Genomic DNA, 22,187 nt, shown 5'->3' on the forward strand with positions numbered 1-22,187 from the left:
CAAGCCTTTGACACTCAGCTCCATGATCCCGTATTACACTCTGCACGCTTGGACATCCGCATTTTCAACAGAAAGATTCTGAGTCACAATGTCTTAGCTGTTGCTCCATTCCACGGTAGATAGCACGTCCCTTTCAAAAGAATGAGGTAAATCAGCTGCATTCCCATGAAAAAGCTTCTGGTCGGCCAGGAGCTACTGATATGCAGCTCATATGAGTGTATTTGACGGTTCAGAGTGATAGATACCAAACAGTTAAAGGATCTCTGTGGTAGGCTTATGGTTAACTTCTGCTTTTTCCTCTTTGTGTTTCAAAATTGTTTGAGATTTTAGAGTTAATATTATTTTTACTTGGAAAATTTTTTCTATAGGTAACTTTATATAGGTAAAAATAAATTATGATTCTATATTTATTTGTTTCATGCCCCAAATTAAACCCCCTTCTCAAATAAGAGTACCAGGAAAGATACACTAACTAGACTGGGTAGTTAAGTAAGGTGGCGTGTGTTCCCTATGCCACTCTTCAGTCTCGCTTGCGTGGCTGTGTGGTCTTGCTGGTGAAGGCTAGGAACACACACTGCATAGTTATAGCTCTGCTGAATGAGAACTGTACTAATGCAGCCTGCTTATCTCATAGGATTTGACAGACCTTGGGGCAGAGGGGGCCCTGGAGGTCATTCGGACCAGCCCTTAAAGCATGGTGATCCTGTACTTTATGGACAGGTGAAAGGCAGGGTGGGCTTGGGGACCTTGTACTTAGGTCTTGTTGTGCTTATTTCATTAAGGAAGTTTTCATTTTTTTTTTTTTTTCCGGAGCTGAGGACTGAACCCAGGGCCTTGCGCTTGCTAGGCAAGTGCTCTACCACTGAGCTAAATAAATCCCCAGCTCAAGTTTTCAGTTTTTTAACTCCATTGATTCAAACTGAAGGTAGTTTGAATAAGGCATCACTCTCCTGCATGATCCTCCTTTTAGCCTGGTGATATAGCCTGATGCCCTTTCCATTTTGGAATTACTCAATTATTAGGTAACACTGCAGAATGTGCTAACCCGGAACTCCAGGAAGCTTTATAAACTAGCAAGATAACCTCCGTAGGTATGCTAGGTCACATGCGTACAGCTCATTGTGTAAAAGGTGGGGTTGGCCCAGCAAATGAGGTCCTGTGTCAGGTTTGATGCTGGAATGAGGGAGTGATGGGTTACAAGTGGGAAGGAGAGTGGCTCATGAAGAAGAGGAAGTGAGTGTTGGGCTAGGAATGGGGGTATGGGGGTGTCTTCTGCAGGGGATGTTACAGTAGCCTTGCTTTGACCTGAAACCCCCTCCTCCCTCACCACTGCTCCATGGAGAGTCCACTTTAAATTTCCATCTGCTTTTTTTTTTTTTTTCAATAGAGTCTCATACCTTAGGTCAGGTTTACCTGGAACTCACTGTGTAGCCCAGTTAAGCTGCAAATTCATGAGGATCGTCCTGTCTCAGTCTCTCAAGAGTTAGGATTAAGGTGTGAGCCACAAAACCTGGCTTCCATCTCTTTCTAGACATGGCTGGTTAACTATTCTTTAGCCCCTCAAAAGCTGTGTAGAGATAATCCCTGTTTACCATTTTGTCCGCAATTCTGGTACTCTTTTCCAGGTCACTGTAGCTGTGAGTGCTGAGGTACATCAAGGATGTCAAGGTCTGACACTAACGGTGGTATCCTGATATCAGGAGATAGGATGAGATGCTGATCAGCTATACATGTCTCTTTAGAGCTTCTGTCTCTCTCTTGCTCTCTGGATCAAATGTATAGTGAACTACATTCCCCAGCCTCTGGCTTTTCACTGTGCTGGGCTTGGACTTGTCGTTCTCCTACCTCAGCCTCCTGAATATTGGGATTACAGAAGTGCACCACCGTGCCCCAGAGCTGATCCTACAGTGGGTGTATATAAAGAGTAGAAATGGGGTATTGGCCATCTACTGCTGTGGGATAATGCTCTTATACACTGCAAAGATTTGCCACTTGAGTTGGTTTAATAAAACACTGATTGGCCAGTAGGCAGGCAGGAGGTATAGGCAGGGTGACCAATGCTGGGAATGAGGAAGAGTGGAGTCAGGAGTCATCAGACAGAGACAGAAGCAGCAAGATGAGAATGTTGTACTGAGAAAAGGTACCAAGCCACGTGACTAAACATAGATAAGAATTATGGATTAATTTAAGGCTAAGAGTTAGTAACAAGCCTGAGCTACTGGGCGAATATTTATAAGTAATATTAAGCCTCCCAGTCAATTATTTGGGAAGTGGCTGCTGGGTATTTGGGAGTTTCTGGTGGGACAGAAACTTCCTACTACAATCTACTGTAATTATTTTGGGTAGTGGTAGATGTACAAGCCAACAGTTTTCTATGGATCATTTACTCAGAGGAGGTGAGACCAGAGTTCATTGTGGTTAGGGTCAGGATTGGTGGAGGACTACAATGGAAGCATGGTCTCAGAAGAGACTCTGTTTGAGTAAGGACTGAGACAAGTAGCCCAGTAAGTAACTATGTGGGGGTTTTAACGTAGTTACTTTCATTCCCTTATTTTTTTATTTATAGGACGTTGCTATGTAGCCTAGGTTGGCCTCGAACTTGCAGGCCTTTGCCTTAGCCCCTGGTTGCTGTATTATAGCACTTACTAATTTTTTTTTTTTAAAGATTTATTTATTTATTGTGTATACAGCATGTGTGCCTGCAGGCCAGAAGAGGGCACCAGATCTCGTTACAGATGGTTGTGAGCCACCATGTGGTTGCTGGGAATTGAACTCAGGACCTCTGGAAGAGCAATCAGTGCTCTTAACCTCTGAGCCATCTCTCCAGCCCCGTAGCACTTACTAATTTTAAAAGTGTCAGTTTTCGTTAGTCCTGTGCTGAGACTAACCACATGATAAGTGTATATAATTCCAGATCGAGTTTTTGTGTCTTGTTGCTTTCTAGGTCCTGTTGCTGTCCAGAAGCAACCTTGAACTTCTTCCCTCTGAACAGATTGTTCCTGGAATTATATGATTAATCCTAGGCCTTAAATCATTTAGGAAATAGCTGTGGTGCATTGAGTGTGTATATGTTTAAAGACTGGATTAAGCAGTTGCCTACGGCCACTCCTTGTGGGGGCTGCCGTTTCTATCCCCATATTGCAGACAGACTGAAGGAAACCTAGTCTGTTTCTCCCTAGGATAACCACTCGTTGGCTGACAATCCAGTTTGTTCCAGTAACTATCAGCTGCATTTGTGTGTGTAAGAAGGTAGTAGATATGCAGGTGGCTGTCTTAGTGGGGGTTTCTATGACCAGAAACAACCCAACGAGTGCAGAGTCTATTTGGTTTGTGTGTCCCAACCACGGTCTGTCATGAAGGGGAGTCAGGGCAGGTGCTCAAGGCAAGGAACCTGGAGGCAGGAGCTGACCTAGGCCACACAGCATCATCCTATAAATAAAAAAACAGGCCTTGAAGGGGAGCTGCTTACTGGCTTGCCCCACATGGTCTGCTCAGCCTGCTTTCTTATAGCACCCAGGACCACCAGTCTAGGGTGGCACCACCTGCAGTGAACTGGGTCCCGCCTATCCATCAGTCAAGGAAATGTACCACAGGCTTACCCACAGGCCGATCTAGTGGGGGACATTTTCTCAATTGAGGTTCTCTCTTCCCACATAACTTTAGCTTGTGTCAAGTTGACATAAAAATTAGTTATCAGAGTAGTAGTGAGTAGGAAGGCAGGCAGGCTGGCAGGCAGGTAGATATGGGGCTGCTAGTTGTTATTGTAGCCTTGGGATTGATTTAGAGTTCAGGTCCCACAGAGAGTTGGGAAGGCCTAGTACAATAGAGTTGGCCACACTTCTTGTCATTTATCATGGAGCTGAACACTGCAGGAGAAGAGAATCGGATGAGGCTGCCCTCTGCTCTGTCTCCCGAGACATTCATCGGTGTAGACGAGATCCTGACATGGGAAACGAACCTCAGGCTCACGTGTGGAGGTTTTTTCGTCTTTCTCATGGCGTTGCTCATTGTGGAACCTCGGGTGTGGCATCATCTTGTGACTGCTTCAGGAAGCTGTCACTCCTTGGTTGTTGCTGCAGGATAGGCAGCCCTGGGGCCACGTTTCTGTCTCTGGCAGTGTTTGGTGGGCACCACAGCTTCTACTACAACCACTAAGAAAGAGACTGCTTTCCAAAGCCTGGGGTGTGATGAGTCAATTGAGGTTTCATGTTGAGACGTACAGATACCCACTCGATGTGCGTTAACCCACCAGGTGCAGCCGTTAGAGAGGATTCTTTCTCTATGGCAATCTCAAACCAGGAGTTGGCCAACTTTTTCTGTAAAGGGCCAGATGGTAAATCTTTTTGGCTTTGTAGAAGCCATATGGTCTCTGATGCATTCACTCCATTCTGCCAGTGCTGCGGCAGACAGTATGGGCATCACTAGAAGAGGCTGGATTCCATAAAACGGTATTTACAAAAACAGGCAGGCAGCTTGCTATAGACAGTTGAGTCACTAGTTCCTAGTTATAGTGCTTTCTACGCCTTTGAGAGTTAGGTGGGGCTTCATTCCAGCTGGCTGTGTACACAGGTGTGTGGTTCTTCATCAGCCCATCAGGGCCATGTCTAGAGAAGACTTGATGGAATTATGGTTGCTGGGCTTCTGGCACTCTAGAGTTTGTGGCTTTGACTGGCACTGCCCAGGGCAAGCTGCAGGTTGCTGAGGCAGCACTTCCTCTGGGTATTTGGAAGCGGTCAGCCCTTTGCCCCGATGGACCGACACTGTTCGGGATGGAAGAAGCATTCTTTGGAACTAGCATCTTGGAGCAAATGATGTTTCACTATCATGATTTACTCCTGTGCAGGGCATGCTCTATTCTGGGACCCCTTTCTAGCTCCTTCTCCTGAGTGTGGACAGAAGTTTGTCATGAAAAATATCCTTCTACCTCTGTTTCACAGTGGCTGAATGTATAGATAATAGGTGTGTGAGCATCTAAACAAAATAGGTAAGAAAATACACTGAGTAATCTGGACCACATATGGATGTCTTTCTGTCCATAGCCAAGCACCTGCAGGTGTCTAGAGGGGATGCCTCTTTTTTATTCTTGTTCCCAGGTGCTTCTCTTCTCCATGACCAATGTTGGACCCATTCTTGCCAGTGGCCCAGGCCCCTTTCACACCAAGGCAGCAATCAGTGGATCAGAATGATAGGAAAACATGGTCTAGGTCCAGGGAAACTCAGATTAGAAAAGAGGAAATAACACAGCTGCTGGATTCTGGGTGGTAAGATGCTCTCTCCCAGGACTGAGGATGTTGGCTTCCTGACCTCATCTTCCTGTGTATCTTCCCTCCAGTCTTACAGCTCTGTCTAGACCAGCTGTTCCCAACCTGTGGGATGAGACCCTTTTGGGGGTTGAATGACCCTTTCACAGGGTTACCTAAGACCATTGGAAAACATATGTTTACATTAAGATTCATAATAGTAGCCAAATTACAGTTATGAAGTAGCAACAAATAATTTTTGGTTGGGGGTCACCACAACATGAGAAATTATTTATTAAAGCGTTGAAGCATTAGGAAGGTTGAGAACCACTGACCTAGGCAGTGGTGGTGGACAGAATAGCAAGAAGGGGAACCAGAGAGAGTCCTTTCTCTCTGTGTGGTTATCTTTCTTCTTGTGTGGAGCCTTCTCCTTCATTGGGTGATCCAGACCTGTAGGGCCAAGGCTGTCATATTTTCCTCCTTCACAATCTTGGTGACCTGCAGGGGGTTTATTATGATCTAGTGAGTAAGAGGTAGCTCACTTTAGACTACTGGAAGATCTGAGACTTTCCTGGCCTTTGAGCCAACATCTTGCCCAGGCTCTCAGGCAAGAAGAAAGAAATGGTAAGAATAAAAGATGGCTCTGACAATTTGGACCGTTCACTCGTCTCTGTTGAGGTGCGATTGACATCGAAACTGTGTATGTTTAAGGTGTACCCAGGTTGATTTGATGTCTGTGGCCGTTGCAGAAACCTGCCAAGGTAGGCTGACTGATTCACTCCCCACCTCACGTAGCTTCCTGTGTGTGCATGTACTAGGACGCTTAAGATCTACTCTCAGCAAATTCCCATGGACAATCTACCTCATTATTAGACAGTAACCTGTGTCCTGTCCACAGATCGTCATGTAGCTGGGCCTGGGCTAGGGTGGAGGTGGACACCTGCATATTAAAAGCATTTCTAGAGTTTGGCTAAGCTGACAGCCACTGTCAGCAGCTGTTCTTTCTTGGATTTTCTGGTATTAAGTAATTTGTCTGCTCTGCACGAAGGTGGAGCAGTTACAATTGCTCTGTCACGTAACTGGGTATCTTTTCCTCCAGTTTGCGAGGTGTCTTGGGTACCTTCTGGTACTAGGCTTATTGTTAAATTTGAGGAGATTTAATATGTATGTGTAGTATTCTTGTCTTTGGGAATTGATCAAAAACCCGAAAATACTGAAATAACGAACGGGAACCACTACAAGCTAAATGTCATTAAAGTGAATCATGCAATTATGGTAATTGAGGGATGAGCAGATTGCATTTAATTAGAGGGATTGAGAGAGGCTTGGAGAAGGTACCTTCTGAGCCAGTCAGACCTGGCCTGCGGAGCTGGTGTGGGAGAGGCTGGCCTGGTGGAGGACTCTGAGCATAAAGTGGGGACCTAGGGGCGCATAAGGAATTCACCCTTCCTGAAGCCTGGGGTGCAGCAGGGCTGGGGGAGGTGACTTTAGGAGGATGTCTGTCATCCTGCTTTGGTCCTGGGTTGGAGGTTGGGAAAAGTCCCTATTCGTTCTATTGTCAAGAAGATGTGAATGTATCTTGATATGCTCATAGTTAGTTTTCCTGTAATTAGTGGCTTGAGTCAAGTCTATTGTAGTAATTATCTTAATGCCTTTTAAATCAGAACAGCATGGTGCAAAGCAAGTGAGATGTGTACATTATTTGTTAATGGTGAATAGTTCCAATACCTGCAGTAGTTGAAGCAGAAAATTAGAAAACATATCTACCAGTGGCGTTTTGATCCTTTTTCTTCCCCACCCTTCAATACTGGGGATCAAGCGCAGGTCATTCTGGGCAGGCACTCCAACCAGTGAGCTACAGCTCAACCCATTGTCCTTTCCAAATAATCCTTTTCCAGCTGAAATCCAGGGTGAAGTCTAAGATGTGAGCAGATAAGATGGCAGCTGCTTAGATTGGAGTAGGCTCATGGGCTTGAACAGTTCCAGAACCTTCAAACCCACTTCTACACTATTTACCCATAACTTTTAACTATGCTTCCTGCTAATGCACTCTAAAACAGTAAGATTTCTTTTTGTCTTAGTGGGAAGGGAAGCCTGATGTAAACAACTGGTCGTGGCTTACTGAATTGCCATGATAGTGCCATAATATTTATTGCAGTGATAAGATGAAGATGTCCCATAATGCCCCACTGAGGGGCATCTGTTGGCCACTTGCCAGGCCCAGCACAGGCACCCAGATGCAGGCATGCAGCTGCATATAGTGGCTTGAGCGTGATGATTTGTGGGAGCCCAGGTTGGACATGGTACACTAGGGGCTCCCTGGGGCTGGTGTTCCCCCGACTGTTGCACCACAGTAGATGTGTCTGCAGCTGTAGCATCTAGGGCAATGCCACCAGCCACATGTGGCTGCTGCATCCTTCAAACGTGGTGTTGCCACAAGAAAGCATTCAAATTTTGTTTAATTTTAACTGATACAGATATAAATAGCAGTACTGGACTAAGGGCTCCACTGTGGGACAGCTCAGACGGAAGTCCTGTAGGCTGGTGTGACCTGCTCAGAACAGGGAAAGCAGTACAGATAAGAAATTAAAAACAAACCATTTGGCTGGGCAGTGGTGGCGCACGACTTTGATCCCAGCACTTGGGAGGCAGAGGCAGGCGGATCTTTGAGGTCAAGGCCAGTCTGGTCTACAGAGTGAGTTCCAGGAACTACACAGAGCTACACAGAGAACTTGTCTTGAAAAAACAAAAGCAAAACTAAAACTAAATGAAAGCAATCCATTTGGGGCCAGAGAGATGGCTCACTAGTTAAGAGCATGTACTGCTCTTGCACAGAACCCAGCACATTGGGTGGCTCACAACAGCTTGCACCCCAGCTCCAGGGGTTCCAGTGCCCTCTGCTGGCCTCTGCAGGTACCTGCACATATGTATAAACATACACATATAGAGATGTACACATACATACACATAAGTAAAAAAATAAAATAAATCTTTAAAAGGGAGAATCTATTTGCAGGGCCAGGAGTAGAGTGTGTGTTGTAAGTGGAAAGGGATTCAGCATTCCTGGACCTGATGTTTAAACATGGAAGTGAGCAGGGAGCCTGAGATGTGTAAAGGGCCAGATCACATGGGGCCTGGAGGCGAGGGGTGAGCCACCGTGTGCTGGCTGTGACTCTCGGGTGAGACCTGACTTGGCATGGACATAGAGATTGAGTTTGTCCTGAGGGCCACTGAACTTTTTGGAAAGGATGTGCAGTGGCTAAAGTTGAGGAGCAGAAACAGCGATGCTCTTCCCCCCTCTCTCCCTCCTTCCCTCCTGCCCATCTCTGTTCTCTCTCTCCCCATTCCTCCCTTCCCTCCCATCTCTCCCTCCTTCTCTCCCATAGTGAAACTACTACAAGATGTGTTGTAAAGATTGGCATATGTGAACGGTGGAACTGCTGAGCCTGGGATTTGTAGAGCAGGCTGGAAACTCAGGCAGGCACTGCCATTGCATGCTGGGATAGAATCCCATCCTGGGGACAGTGAAGACTGCTCTTCTGGCCTTCAGCTGACCGGGTGGTCACCTTCCACAGCGTGTCACTTACTGTTAGCAACAATGTCTGGGTTCATGTTTGGTTCAGTCACCAGGTGTGATAGTGTAGCAAGTCAACACACAAAGTTAGTCACCCTAGAAGCTAAGAGAGTCTCAGAGAGAACACTGGAAGATCACTGTCCCTGGGCCTGCCGGGTGACACTGTCCCCACTGTCCCCCAGAACAGCTTTGGGAGGGGAGTTGTACAGAGGGAGTAATGGAGTTGAAGGAAACGAAGAGATGTGGGTGATCCCCACACTAGTTGTTACTGGGTGGTAACAGCGCCCAGGGCCAGCCCCGGACATCTGCTTGGATTTCACCAGGGACACGCTTGGGTGTCACACAGTTGTGTGTTACTCGGGTTTTCACACAACCTTGGTGCACTTTAGTTGTGAACCTGTAGCTACTGTGGCATCTAAACTTCAGGAAAGGAGAGGCAGCCTCTCTGTGTGTTTCTTTTCCTTCCTACAGGGAATGGAACCGATAAAACCCCACATGCTGTGCAAGTGTTCCCCTTTTCTCCTGTGCTGGGGTCTGAACCTAGGGCCATGTGTATGCTAGGCAAGTGCTGTACCACGGAGCTACATTCTCAGCCCCTTAAAATTTCTTTTTGAGACAAGGTCCCATTAAGCCACTAAGGGTGGCCATGGACTTGCTCTTAGCCCAGTCAGATCTTGCTTTCAATCCTCTTTCCTCAGCCTCCAGAGTAGCTGGGATTGCAGTAGACCACCAGATCCGGCGGTAACATTATACCTGCAGTTACACATGACGGCTCATAGGTGGCGCCATGTACCCATCAAACTGAATTAGGAGTGCCTCAAGTGTGAGATGCATTGATGTTAACAAGAGCTGGAGGTTTAGTTATTTTTGATGTTGTGTTACTTTTTTTGAACAGGTATTGGAGGAGGGACTTAGTACCTTGCACTTGGCCAGCCCCCTACCAGAGAGCTACACCCCCAGCCCATATTAGAGATTATCAAATGAACTTGCTGGTGGTACAGATTTTATTTTAAACCTTTCGGACTTAAACTTTAGGAGACTGACAGGTTATGTGTGTGTGTGTGTGTGTGTGTGTGTGTGTGTGTGTGTGTGTGTGTGTGTGTGTGATGTGGTATCCTGGCTTTCTCTACCAGCAGAGAGAAGGGACCTTTCCATGTGCAAAGATAACTTAAAATGGAGACTTTTTGGCAGGGAGGTAATTGCAGAACCACACTAGATAAGATATTGGGTTTCACAAACCCTTGACACCCTCACACTGAGCAGAGGGTCACTATAGACGGAGCCAGAGCCACTTGGGCAGGGGACAAAGCATTAGGGTGTAACAACCTACTTCATCATAGTTAGTTTATACACTGTAGAGGGGCAAAGGGCATTATTTCTCATTTAAAATGTATGTTCCAGGTAGGAAACTTGAGATGCCCTAAAAGCTCCCATGAAAGCAGACGTCAACGTCACTCTGCAGTCCCTGATTATCAGCATTGCTGAGCTTTTCTTACTGCCCCGAAACTTAAGTAGGTAGATGGATGTGCCCTGCCGTATTTACATTCTGTATCCTGTGTGTTTCACTTAGCACAGTGTGGTAAACACTTACCAAGTCAAAACTTCTCAAAAACATCCTTTTTAATGAAGTCTGTTTCAATACCCACTCTTTCCAATGTTTGGGTGTTTGGTGTTTTTCTATACTTAGGTCACATTTTTCTTCACTGTTATGTTTTAGGGCGTACTCTAACCTGGATGGGAGTCCCTGTTTCCGGTGCTTTTGAGTTGAATGGTTCTAATTTGAGAACTTTTTGACTGGAGCAGAACTGGGTTCTTGCTAAGATGCCTTCCCACCTCACCAGGCCTTTGGGTACATTTACATCTTCAATGACGATGTGGGTCTGTGGGAGTGGCTGGGTATAGGAAAATGTCTTTTCAGAGGATTGCTATAGCCAGGACTGGCACCCATGAACTGTGTTGATTGTGTAATGAAGAACATTGTTCTCTGTCAGGTTCCCTTCAGAGGGACACGCACTGAGTTCTGGCTCCTGTTGAAAGCTTCTTGAGAAGCACCATCCCCCACCATCTCCCTGTCTTCCTGGTCAGGAGTGGGTGCTCCAGAGCAGACGGCCTGGGCTGTGCATTGGCTGAGCCATGCATGAGCATCATCATGCCTGATCCCCCAGTTTCCTAGCTTTGCTTGCTTAGAGCCAGGCCCACACAGGGATGCCGTGGTGCCAGAGGTTGGTGGTGTCAGAGGTCTGTTGGCTGATATAACTAGATAATACTTGTAAAGGCATCCAGCAGTATTTGGCACTCAGGAAATATGTGCAGGGTTAAGTAATTTAGTTTCTAAGTAAATGACTGTGTTGCCTTTCTCCCAAGTCCTTGAGCGCTGAGTGAGGCATGTCTGCACCTTCCTAGCCGTGTGCCTCTGGGCCAGCTCTTTAACCTCCATCTACTGGTCCTTTAAGAGAAGAAGGGGTAAGGAGGCCTTAAGGATGGAGTGAGGCTTCTGGGGGACAAACAGCATGTAGCACAGAAGCTGACACATGTTGAGTATGAGTCACTTTTCTCATCTCTGTGATCAATGCCTAAAAGTCATTTACCTTGGCTTACAGTTCAAGGTAATACAGTCCATAGTGTCAGGGGAGGGATGGTGGTGGGTGGGTGGCTTTGTGATAGGGGGCCTGTGTGGTGGTGGTGGTGCCTGGTGGTGGGCATGTGTTAGTGGGCCTGTGTGGTGGGGGGGTGCCTGGTGGTGGGCATGTGTTAGTGACAGTGGGCCTGTGTGGTGGTGGGGGTGCCTGGCAGTGGGCATGTGTTAGTGGGCCTGTGTGGTGGGGGGGTGCCTGGTGGTGGGCATGTGTTAGTGACAGTGGGCCTGTGTGGTGGTGGGGGTGCCTGGTGGTAGGCATGTGACAGTGGGCCTGTGTGGTGGCAGCTGCTTTCTCATAAACCAGTAACCAGATGGCAAAGATAGAAAAAGAAGCAGAATCAGGCTATAAACCCCAAGGCCATCTCCCCAGAGACCTGCTTTGTCCAATTTCCCAAAGTTCTACAACCTTCCAAAAACAGCGCCACCGGCTGGGGACAAATATTCAAACACAGGAGGAGCCTGTGGGAGACAATTCACATGCCAGCCATAACTCTGAGCTGCTGTTTCTGGTGCCACTGCTGATCAGCCGGGAAGGAGCCTCACTAATTAAAGTGGACAAGTGGAGATAAAGCAGAGGGATGCGGGGTCACGGAGCAGACTCTGATCAGGTGGGGCAGCTGGGGACTGGAGACGATACCAGATCAGCTTAGATTTAGTCCAGAGAAAATGCTACAGTTATCTTATCTGATGGGACACTTGTATAAATTGAATTAGCTGAATTAAGTCCATGGAGGAGAGGGGAGGTTCTGTGCTGTGACTGTAATAAGTCAGATTGGTTTTGATCTCCAGCAGCTGAGTGTATGTCGAGTTTTACTTCTGATGATAAGACTCTCATGAAGGTTACGTATTATGAAAATAAAGGGGAGAGGGGACCCCTTCAGCTGAGGGCCCAGGGCGGGAGCGGAGCTCTGGCCAGGGGAGGTAGGAGATAAGGAAGGCACTGAAGTGTGTGTGTGTGTGTGTGTGTGTGTGTGTGTGTGTGTGTGTATGTTTTGAGGGAGGGGGGTGGGGCTGGCGGCACAGGGGCTGACCCAGCCCTGTGAGGTCCGCTCCCTCATTGGTGCTTAGAGGACCTGCTATCTGCTGTAGGGTTAGCTGCCACTTGAATGGGGACAGAATCCTGGCCACTGTGTGGATGATGCTGTTGTGAGCAGCACGCTGGTGGGTGAGGGAGTGAATCACTGTAAGAACGAAGGAGGGAAGGGAAACAGGAAAGGGGGAAGGGGTAGTCGGGCTTATGGTGTAAGGCTTTGTAGCAGGAATCTTAAAACTTCTTATTAATAAAATCAAACCTGAGGCCAGTTATTGGGGTGAATGCTAGAGGATCAGAGAAGCAGAAAAAGCCACAGCTACCTCACCTCGCCAGTTCCTCAGCTGATCCTGTTTCCTCAGACTGGAAGCCTCTGTGTCCTCATCAGAATGGATCTCAGCTGAACTGCTGCTTGAAAGCCTGAAAGCTTAACCAGACAAAAGCTTCTAGTTCCTGGTCTTCACGCCTTATATATCTTTCTGTTTTCTGCCATCACTCCCTGGGATTAAAGGCGTGTGTCACCATGCCTGGCTGTTTCCAATGTGGCCTTGAACACACAGAGATCCAGGTAGATGTCTGCCTCTGGAATGCTAGGATTAAAGGTGTGAGTGCCACCATTTTCTAGCCTCTGTATCTAGTGGCTGTTCTGTGCCCTGACCCCCCAGATAAGTTTATTAGGGTACACAATATTTTGGGGAACACAATACTCCCACAGAGCTTGTTTTAGTTAGGTTTCTGTTGCTGTGGTGAAACACCAGGACCAAAAACAAGTTGAGGAAGAAGGGGATTATTTCCTTGCCCAACTGTCAGGTCACACTCCATCACCAGGAACTGAAGCTGAGGCCAGAGAGGAATGTCACTTACTGGCTTGCTCCCTTTAGCTTGCTCGGTCTGCTGTCTTACAGCACCCAGAACCAGCGGCCTGGGGTGGCACCAGCCACGGTGAGCTGGCCCTCCCACACCAATCATCAATCGAGAAAATGCACCACAGGCTTGCCCAGTCTGGCCGTGAGGTTCCCATTCCCAGATGACTCTAGCCTGTGTCCAATGGACACAGAAGGAGCTAGCACAGGGCTGTGTGTCCTCAGGTAGTGTGGGAAGGGCTTACGGAGCAGACTCCAGGGTATGCCAGGAAGGAACTCTGCGCAGGAGTATCCTGGGAAGGTGAATGCTTGATCATCAACCCACGTTTTACTGATTAGTTTATTATTATTGGGTTATAAACGTTCTTTCTATAATCTTTAGTCAGGTGTGTGTGTTGCAGATATTTTTTCCCTAGTCTGTGGATTGCCTTAATTTTCTTAGTTACATATTTTGAACAAGAACAGAAATGTTGAATTCATGAAGTTCAATTTATTTACTTTTTGTCTATTTTGTTTTTTGCTTTTTATGTACTATCTAAATATTTAATTTACCCTCAGGTCTTAAAGCTTTAGAAGTATATACATTTATATATCATTAATTAGTTTCAGAAATTCTGTCCTTAGCTCTTGTATCTAGGTCCGAGGTCTGTTTCCAGTCAACTTGTGTGTCTGATGTAAGGTGAGAGTGATGTGTGGATGTTGCTGATTCCCACACCATTTGTCTGGAGAGGTGGCTCTTTCCCAGTGAGGCACCTCGGGGGTGTTTAAGTGCAGTGCTGTGTATAGTCTCTGTGTGGTGCTTCCTCTCTGAAGCCACAGAGAAGCCAGATGAACCCAACGTGTTCCACCTCTAGAGGCAACTGAAGATCTTACAGCACTTCAGAAGGATTCTGGTGAACATTTATTTTATACCCTAGTGAATTATTATTTTTTTAATTAAGAAATCCATTGCAGAGACATGACAGGTAATTGTAAAATCAGACTGGATCTTGGACGGCAAGGGAAAATGCTGTAAAAGTTGTTAAAAGGCGAAGTCTCAGGGCAGGAAAGGAACAGTATTTATGATGCAGCTCTGGAGACAGCATCTGGACAGTAGTAGCATTTTTAATAAGAGCACATCTAAATGTTGAGGAGGGAACCTGACGGTCTCGGGTTACAAAGAAGGTAGTGATGACTGGAGGGAGCATGACTGGCCCCATGTTCATGAAAGATCCCCCACAGGGTACATCACTCCTGCTAACTTGGTGTTATCTCTAAATAGAAAATTGCTCAGATACAAAACGATGTAACTAATTCATGTAACATATGCCTGTAGTCTCTGAAACAGGAGCTACATAACAAGACACTGGAGGGGGCAGGAGAGGACATTACATTAACTCGCTGCTTAGTATTTGCCCCTGTCTATGAATGGAGTGTTTAAATGTGAAAAATAGTTGTTAACAGTGACTTTTTTTTAAAGTGAATAGGAATTTTGTTGTTGTTGTTGGGGTTGAGCTCCTGGGCCTTATGCATGCTAAGGTAGGCTCTCTGCTCCGAGTAACATCCCCAGCCCATGCAAAGACATTTCCTTGACAAAATGCATGGCCATTCTAGGTGTGAGGTATCACTGTGATGATGTCTTGTATTGCAGTCTGTTTCTGAAGCCAGAGTTGTATTGGGCAAACTGCTTATTAGAAGTTTCTTAGTGATCAGTCTTATCTTCTTCAGTGTCTTTTGGATAACTAGCTTGATGGAGATGAACTATTGAGATGATTACCAGACCATATGCACAAAACCGGCCAATAAGCCTTTGTGGAGAGGATAGACTTGCCATTAAGTTCAGCTGCTGCGCCAAGATCTTTAATGTGAGCTGACTTGTGTTTCAAGTCCCGTTCCGTGTTTGATCAATTTTCTGCCTCAACAAAGTCCACAAACAAGCCTGCAGGATGTCAGATCCAGATGGCTTGCTCACAGGGTGGGGAACGGAGAGGACTTAGCGGGAGTCAGGACAACCTCTAAAAAGACCACTTCTCAGGCGACTCATTGCTGTTGTCCCCGTTTGCTTCCTTCAGGGGCTTCGTCCTCCTACGCCACACCGCTGCTGTAATGTCTACAGACACATTTACACATGACATATTTGTGTAATTAGATGTCCTTCTGTGCCCACTCCCTTTTTACTGTCCCATCCACCTCTTCGCTGTCTCCTCTGTTCATGTTCTTAACATTGCCAAGTACTTTCTGAGATCAGGATAGGGCTTAGTGAATTTCCTAACTTCTGAGAGCCATTCTCAGAGGCCGAGGCTGCCCGCACCTTGCCTGTATTCATGCTGCTGTGTTTTCAGCTTTGGTCACACAGTGTGGTTAGTTTTGTTCCCTTCAAGCCGCTGCCCATGCTGACCTCCATGGTGTGAGCACAGCCACTGTGCTGACCTTCATGGTGTGAGCACGGTCACTGTGCTGACCTCCATGGTGTGAGCACGGTCACTGTGCTGACCTCCGTGGTGTGAGCACGGCCACTGTGCTGACCTCCATGGTGTGAGCACGGCCATTGTGCTGACCTCTGTGGTGTGAGCACGGCCATTGTGCTGACCTCTGTGGTGTGAACACAGCCACTGTGCTGACCTCCGTGGTGTGAGTATGGCCACTGTGCTGACCTCTGTGGTGTGAACACGGTCACTGTGCTGACCCCCATGGTGTGAGTATGGCCATTGTGCTGACCTCCATGGTGTGAGCAAGGCCACTGTGCTGACCTCCATGGTGTGAGCACGGCCACTGTGCCGAGCCCTGAACACTCGGCTCATGGAATGTTTCTCAGCGAGGAAGTGCGGGTTTCACATAGCAAACAGGCGTTGTGACAGTGGGCTGTCAGCTCTTGTTCAGAGCTGTTGGCAGGGTCCCTGTGTGTGCTGCCACAGCATTCTCTGGGATACCCGAGGGACAGTGTGACGTCATGCAGGGTCCCTTTCTGCCCTGCAAGCCCAGGCTTCACAGCTCTCAGACCTGTCTCCTGGGCACTTGGAAGTTGCCACATGTGCTTCCTGGGGAAAACTTTTACTTAAAAACAAAAAACCCAAACCCCTTTCTTCCGTGTGTGTGTGTGTGTGTGTGTGTGTGTGTGTGTGTGTGTGTGTGTGATGTGTGTGTGTGTGTGAGATGTGTGTGTGTGAGATGTGTGTGTGTGATGTGTGTGTGTGTGATGTGTGTGTGTGTGATGTGTGTGTGTGTGAGATGTGTGTGGGGGTGTGTTTGTGTGGGGGTGATGTGTGTGTGTGTGTGTGTGTGATGTGTGTGTGTGTGTGATGTGTGTGTGTGATGTGTGTGTGTGATGTGTGTGTGTGTGTGAGTGATATGTATGTGTGTGTGTGTGATGTGTGTGTGTGTGTGTGTGTGTGTGTGATGTGTGTGTGTGTGTGTGATGTGTGTGTGTGTGTGTTTGTGTGGGGGTGATGTGTGTGTGTGTGTGTGTGTGTGTGTGTGTGTGTGTGTGTGTGATATGTGTGGGGGCATTTGTGGGTGTGAGTGCCGGTGTGTTGTGGTCAGAGGACAGCCCCTGGTGTTGGTCCTCACCCTCCACTTTGCCTCTTGTTCACTGCATCCCTCACGATGGCTGCTCTGTGATCTTCAGAGTCCCCTGTCCCCACCCCCTACCTCACCTTAGGAGGCTGGGATCGCAGACACACTCTGGTCCTCACACAGACGTGACAAGCGCTTTTACCCACTGAGCCATCTCCCCAGCCCAGTCCTTCACGTTCTACGTCTAAGAAACAAGCACAGTTCTTTTCCTTGGAGAATCTGAAATGAATGCTATTATCTGATCCAAAATAGTCTTTCTAAAATGTTTTTCTCTAGGATGACAGGAGGCTTCTGTCTTGAAATGTGATTTTTACATTTTAAGGTCATGGCCCCTTTAAGAGTGTCTGGATTGAGAGGTCTGAAGCCCTTCTTCAGGCGGGTCGTGCTCCCATTGGTCCAGGGTCTGCTCAGTGCCCCTTCGGTGTTGGGTGTTGGTTAGTGCCTTTGCCTGGTGACAGTGGGTGACAGTGCTGCCTGAGGGACTGTGCCCTGTCTGTCACAGTGCTCAGGCTTTGAGACTCCATAGAGAGAAGGGAGAAAGGAAATTCTGTTGGAGGACCAGACATTCTTTTGAATTTCTTAAAATTTATTTTTCATTTTTAAAATTAAAATATAATTGTACCATTTCCCCCCTTCCTCTCCTCCCTCTAACTCATCCTACGTTCATTCTTTCCCCATCCCCTTTCAGATTTATGGCCTCTTTATCTTTAATTGTTATTGCTACACACACACACACACACACACACACACACACACACACATACACACACGCACGCACACACACACACACACGCTCACATGCTCACACGCATAAATGTATACATACAACTTGCTCAGTCCATTGAGTGTTGCATGTATGTATGTGATGATTTCAGGACTGACCACTGGTTCCGGGTAACCAGCGAGAGCTTCATTCATTTCCGGTGAAGACTGTTCTCTCATCTCAGCAGTCCTCCGTTGCCTGTGCACCACGCACGCACGCACTCTCCAGTGAACGCTCCTCTGGTCACCTGTCCCTATTTTGAGTGGAGATAATTCTCTTTCCGTGTTCGGTTTGCCTAACTCTGATACGCTCGCCTTCCTTCCCAGCTGGCTGCCTGTCTGAGTACGGAGTGTGAGACCGTCAGGGAAGCTTGTCCCGCAGAAAAGAAGGAACTAGCTAGAGGGATCAGGATAGGAGAGTGGGGACAGCAGGCCAAGGGCAGTGTCTCCATCCTCACAGCCCAGCGCTGAGCCTGCTGGCAGCCGGGGAAGAGGAAGACTCGGTGATGGAAGTCGCAGGGCCTGTGAGAAGCGGGACCACCGTTCTACCGCCAGTTGCGTCTGCTCAGGGGCCAGGGTTTCCTGACACTGGGATTGGGACATTCCCCTCTAGACCCTCCTCAGCCACACCCTCACCTGTCTTGGCAGTGGTCTGCTTAGCCTGAAAAAAGTCCTTTGGTTGGATACTACAGAAGAGTACTGAGCCCACGAGAGCTCTCCCGCAGTGTCTGCTGTGGTAGGAAGAGGAGTAGGCATAGTCCATACCCGTCTCCTTATCTCTTAGGTTAGGGTGGGGAAGTCCATACCCATCTCATTATCTCTTAGAGGGACAAGGCCACAGTTTTGAGGGTAGGGTGGGGAAGTCTTTGTGAGATGCACTTGTGTGTCCGGAGTTGGATTCTAATGCGGGCGCCCTGCTTTGGCTGTCATGTGCAAGGATAATGACCTTCTGTGACAACCACAGAAGCACCTGGCACTGAAGTGTCTTCTCTCCATTCGGAGGTGGGGCCCAGGCTCCCCAGGAGCTGTGAGACCAGGGTCCCAGGATTCTGACAGGCTGGAGTAATTGGGGTCTGAACGGTTTCAAGAAGGACTTATTTATAGTGGTCAGAAAATAAAGTAAAGTAGAAACCCGTCCAGAGTACCCTTAGAAACACACAGTTAAGTCACATTTCATCCTTGTCCATCCTCAGTCCTCAGTTAATTCTTAATTGGACAGAATCCAGCATCTGTTGCTCCAGGAGTAATTGGCTTGTGTCTGTTAGAGAGAGGTGCCAGTGGCCGCTTGAGGCTTTTCCTACGGACACGAGTGCCAGGAACACTTTTAAAGTCTTCCTAACAGTAAACAGCAATGTGGGGATAAGGTCCGTGTCTGAGAGGAGCTGGGTCAGAACACACTCATTCTTTAACATGGCTGCTTGTCTCACCTTTTGGGGACACTTGACATGAATGCTGGAGACAAGCCACTCCGAGCATGGCATAACTGTGCTGATGAGTCTGGTCTCTGACAGTCACACTTTGTCCTGAGGGGTTCTCCACATGTAACAGGAGACAGCGTGGTCAGGACACTGACCTGGGAAGTCTAGACGTAACCACTCACCAGGAAGGAGGCAGATGCTTAGTAGATCTTAGTCTGGGTGGTGAGGAGTATGGGAGATGCCCTGTCTAAGAAAGGGGTCAGCAGCAGCCTGCTTCCCTTACTCACCAGGCTTTCAGAACTTCCGGTAACAGGTGCTTTTACCACCGGAGCCAAGCGAGGACAGATGGCACACTTCCGGTTTGCTTTGCCCAACACACCTGTTACTAGGTGGGCTCCATGAGAAAGGGACCACTTGCTTAGTGTAGTTCTCCTGTTGAAGGGATAACTGGGGAAAGCTCCAGGGCTGGTCAGGGTATGGCCTTGGAGGATCTCTCCTTCCTGGGGAACTCTGGAAGGTTCGCCTCAGAAGTGCTTCACATCTGACCTGCAAGTGCCTCCAGGACCCTCCCAAAGATGTCTGATTGGAGACCACAGTGGCCACTCACCTGGGCTTCTCATGGCCTCATGGCTCAGGCCTGTCATGGCCTGTCATGTGTTGACCCTGAAGGTCCTCGGCTTAGCTCTTGGAACAGTGAGGGCTTCTTGTAGGTTTTCCCAAGTCTACAGGTATGTTATTAGAGGGGAATTTCTACAGATACTCGGGTTGGAACCGGAATAGGTCCCAAGGCAGAGGACCAGATCTGAGGTGGCTTCATGTGGCTCTTCTTTTCTGCCTCTGTCTCTACTGCCTGCCCTGCAAATCCTTCCTCTGCCACAGTGGCCCTCAGCTTGGCAGACCCTCCCTGGTGGGGAGCAGCAGTGAGCAGAACAGACCCACCATAACCTGGGCTCTCTGGCCTGGGCCCGTATGACATCCCTTCCCCATAAACTTGGGAAGGGTTTGCTGGCTGAGGGAATGCCTGGCTGCCGAGGAGGCCCTGCCGCTACACAAGGTATCCCAGAAGGCAAGGTTGGGGACTTGGGGCTCCTTGAAGGATGATTTTTATTTTCTTTATAGTTTTCTCAAATGATATTTTCTGTCAGAAAGTTAAATGAGGGTAATTTCACTTTCATTGTCCTAAGTAATATTCTGTAGCCTGAGAGAATAGAGCTGTTATCTTTCATTGTAACAGCCGGACGGCTTAATGATTCTCGTCCTTCTTCACCCACCAAACGTCGGATGCAGTCACATGACCGAGGCTGGCCTGCTCATGGGCTGTGGGCAGAGGGAGGACTCATTTGAAATTGTTTCCCCAGGTGGTTTGAGTATGCTTTCTTCCCACTTCGCCCCTCTGAAGGGGTTCCAGTATGAACGGAAGGCCTGGTTCGTTATTAAGGCAAGACAGTTGAGGATCCATGTTAGTGATTTGTCGGGAGCCTCTGTCGGTTAGCATAGCTTTTCTGGTTTCTTGGCTCTCGTGAGGGTTCTGCCTGGGGTGGGGGCGGGGCGGGGCGAGCGCAGGCATGAGTAGCTTTGTGCTTTCAGCTGCTTACAGTGGAGGAGAGTACTGAAGGAGTGAGGAAAACATATGACCTGTGATTCTGAGCTAGTGGAAGGTCTCAGGTGAGGAGTTCAAGGGGGGCATAGTTATTAATACAGGGTAGACGGTCAGACACGTTGGGGACTCTGAAGAGTTCAGGCCCCAGCTCCACAGACAGACAGCATGGTAGAGCTCTGAGGAGAATCAACCCGAGTGGAGCAGGAGTGGAGGCCCCTTTTTATAGGTCTCTGAGGAAGGAGGAAGGTGTCTCAGAAGGAGTCTGCAGCCAGGTTGTCATCTCCTTGGAGATGAAAAATACAGCTCTCACCTTAAAGGAAATAAGATTTTATTCTGGAGCTCAATTTGAGTGACCATGTCCCAGAAATACTGATGTAGGTTACCCCAAATTCCATGTTCCAACACGAAAGCAGTTTCATGAAGTTTTACAGTTTTACAGAAAAAAGAAAGTAATAAACCAGGGCAAGTTTAAATTGCATTGGTGGGCACATTAGAGAGGTAGATACGGCAAGATGGGGGAGCTTTTCTACAGGCCTCAGATACGATTTGATGACTGTCTTTTTGTTTGGTGGAAGGTAAGGGTCTTCTAGGTTAGTAGATTATAAGAGGTTTTTAGCCATTAGTCACAGGATGTTAGTTTGGTCACAGAGGTGGGCAAAGAATGGCTATTCAGAGGGCTGAAGCTGGCCTGAGATGGCTAACTTGCCTCTGGAGCGGCAACATTCCAACCTCCCCACATCACTACAGTTCTACTGAGTCTTTGCAGTCACGGTTCCTTTCCAGGAATTCTTGTTGACACTTTGCAGAATTCTTGTTGACACTTTGCACACTTCAGGAAAGTGGGGAGTGGTGTGGGGAGGCTGCCACTGGTAGCTCTGTGGGGCTGATGCTTTGGTTTGTGTCTTTGCATCTGCGTCAACATTAGTCACTCAAGCAGGCCTGCTGTGGAGCAGTTACTGGACCATCACAGGCTGCTTGCTCTCACCCAAGGCCGCTCACTGTCCGCTTTTGTCTTTCAGAATGTCGTTCTCTCTGGAGGCTCCACCATGTTCAGAGATTTTGGACGTCGATTGCAGAGAGATTTGAAAAGAGTGGTGGATGCCCGGTTAAAGCTGAGTGAAGAGCTCAGTGGGGGCAGGATAAAGGTAGGGGGCCGTGTGCAGGCTCGATGTCCTCCAACACGGCGAGCAAGGGACAGCTGGGGTTGGACGCCTGTACTGGAGGACACCTTTCAGACCACTCATGCCCTCTATTGCAAGATCAAGTATGGGTGTATGTGACCAGGGTGCTATAGAGACAAGATGAGTTTATGGTGAGGAAATGTTCTCGTTAAAGTGAACACTGGGATGCCTCCTGGACCAGGGAGCAAGGCTGTGTCCATCACAGCTCTTAGTCACTGGGATGCCTCCTGGACCAGGGAGCGAGGCTATGTCCATCACAGCTCTTAGTCACTGGGATGCCTCCTGGACCAGGGAGTGAGGCTATGTCCATCACAGCTCTTAGTCACTGG

The 22,187-nt window shown here is 48.0% G+C and overlaps 1 protein-coding gene across 2 annotated transcripts in view; it reads left to right on the plus strand.

The window, feature by feature from the left end:
• The window catches only part of Actr3b (actin related protein 3B), a 96,161-nt gene that overhangs the window by 71,890 nt on the left and 2,084 nt on the right, over nt 1-22,187 (plus strand). For both annotated transcript variants that reach the window (XM_059257769.1, XM_059257771.1), the window contains one exon: nt 21,697-21,822. In XM_059257769.1, coding sequence (XP_059113752.1) covers nt 21,697-21,822 — 126 coding nt within the window. The remainder of the gene's footprint in view (nt 1-21,696; nt 21,823-22,187) is intronic.

The sequence above is a fragment of the Peromyscus eremicus genome, chromosome 3, assembly GCF_949786415.1.
Source record: "Peromyscus eremicus chromosome 3, PerEre_H2_v1, whole genome shotgun sequence".
NCBI classification, from domain to species: Eukaryota; Metazoa; Chordata; class Mammalia; order Rodentia; family Cricetidae; genus Peromyscus; species Peromyscus eremicus.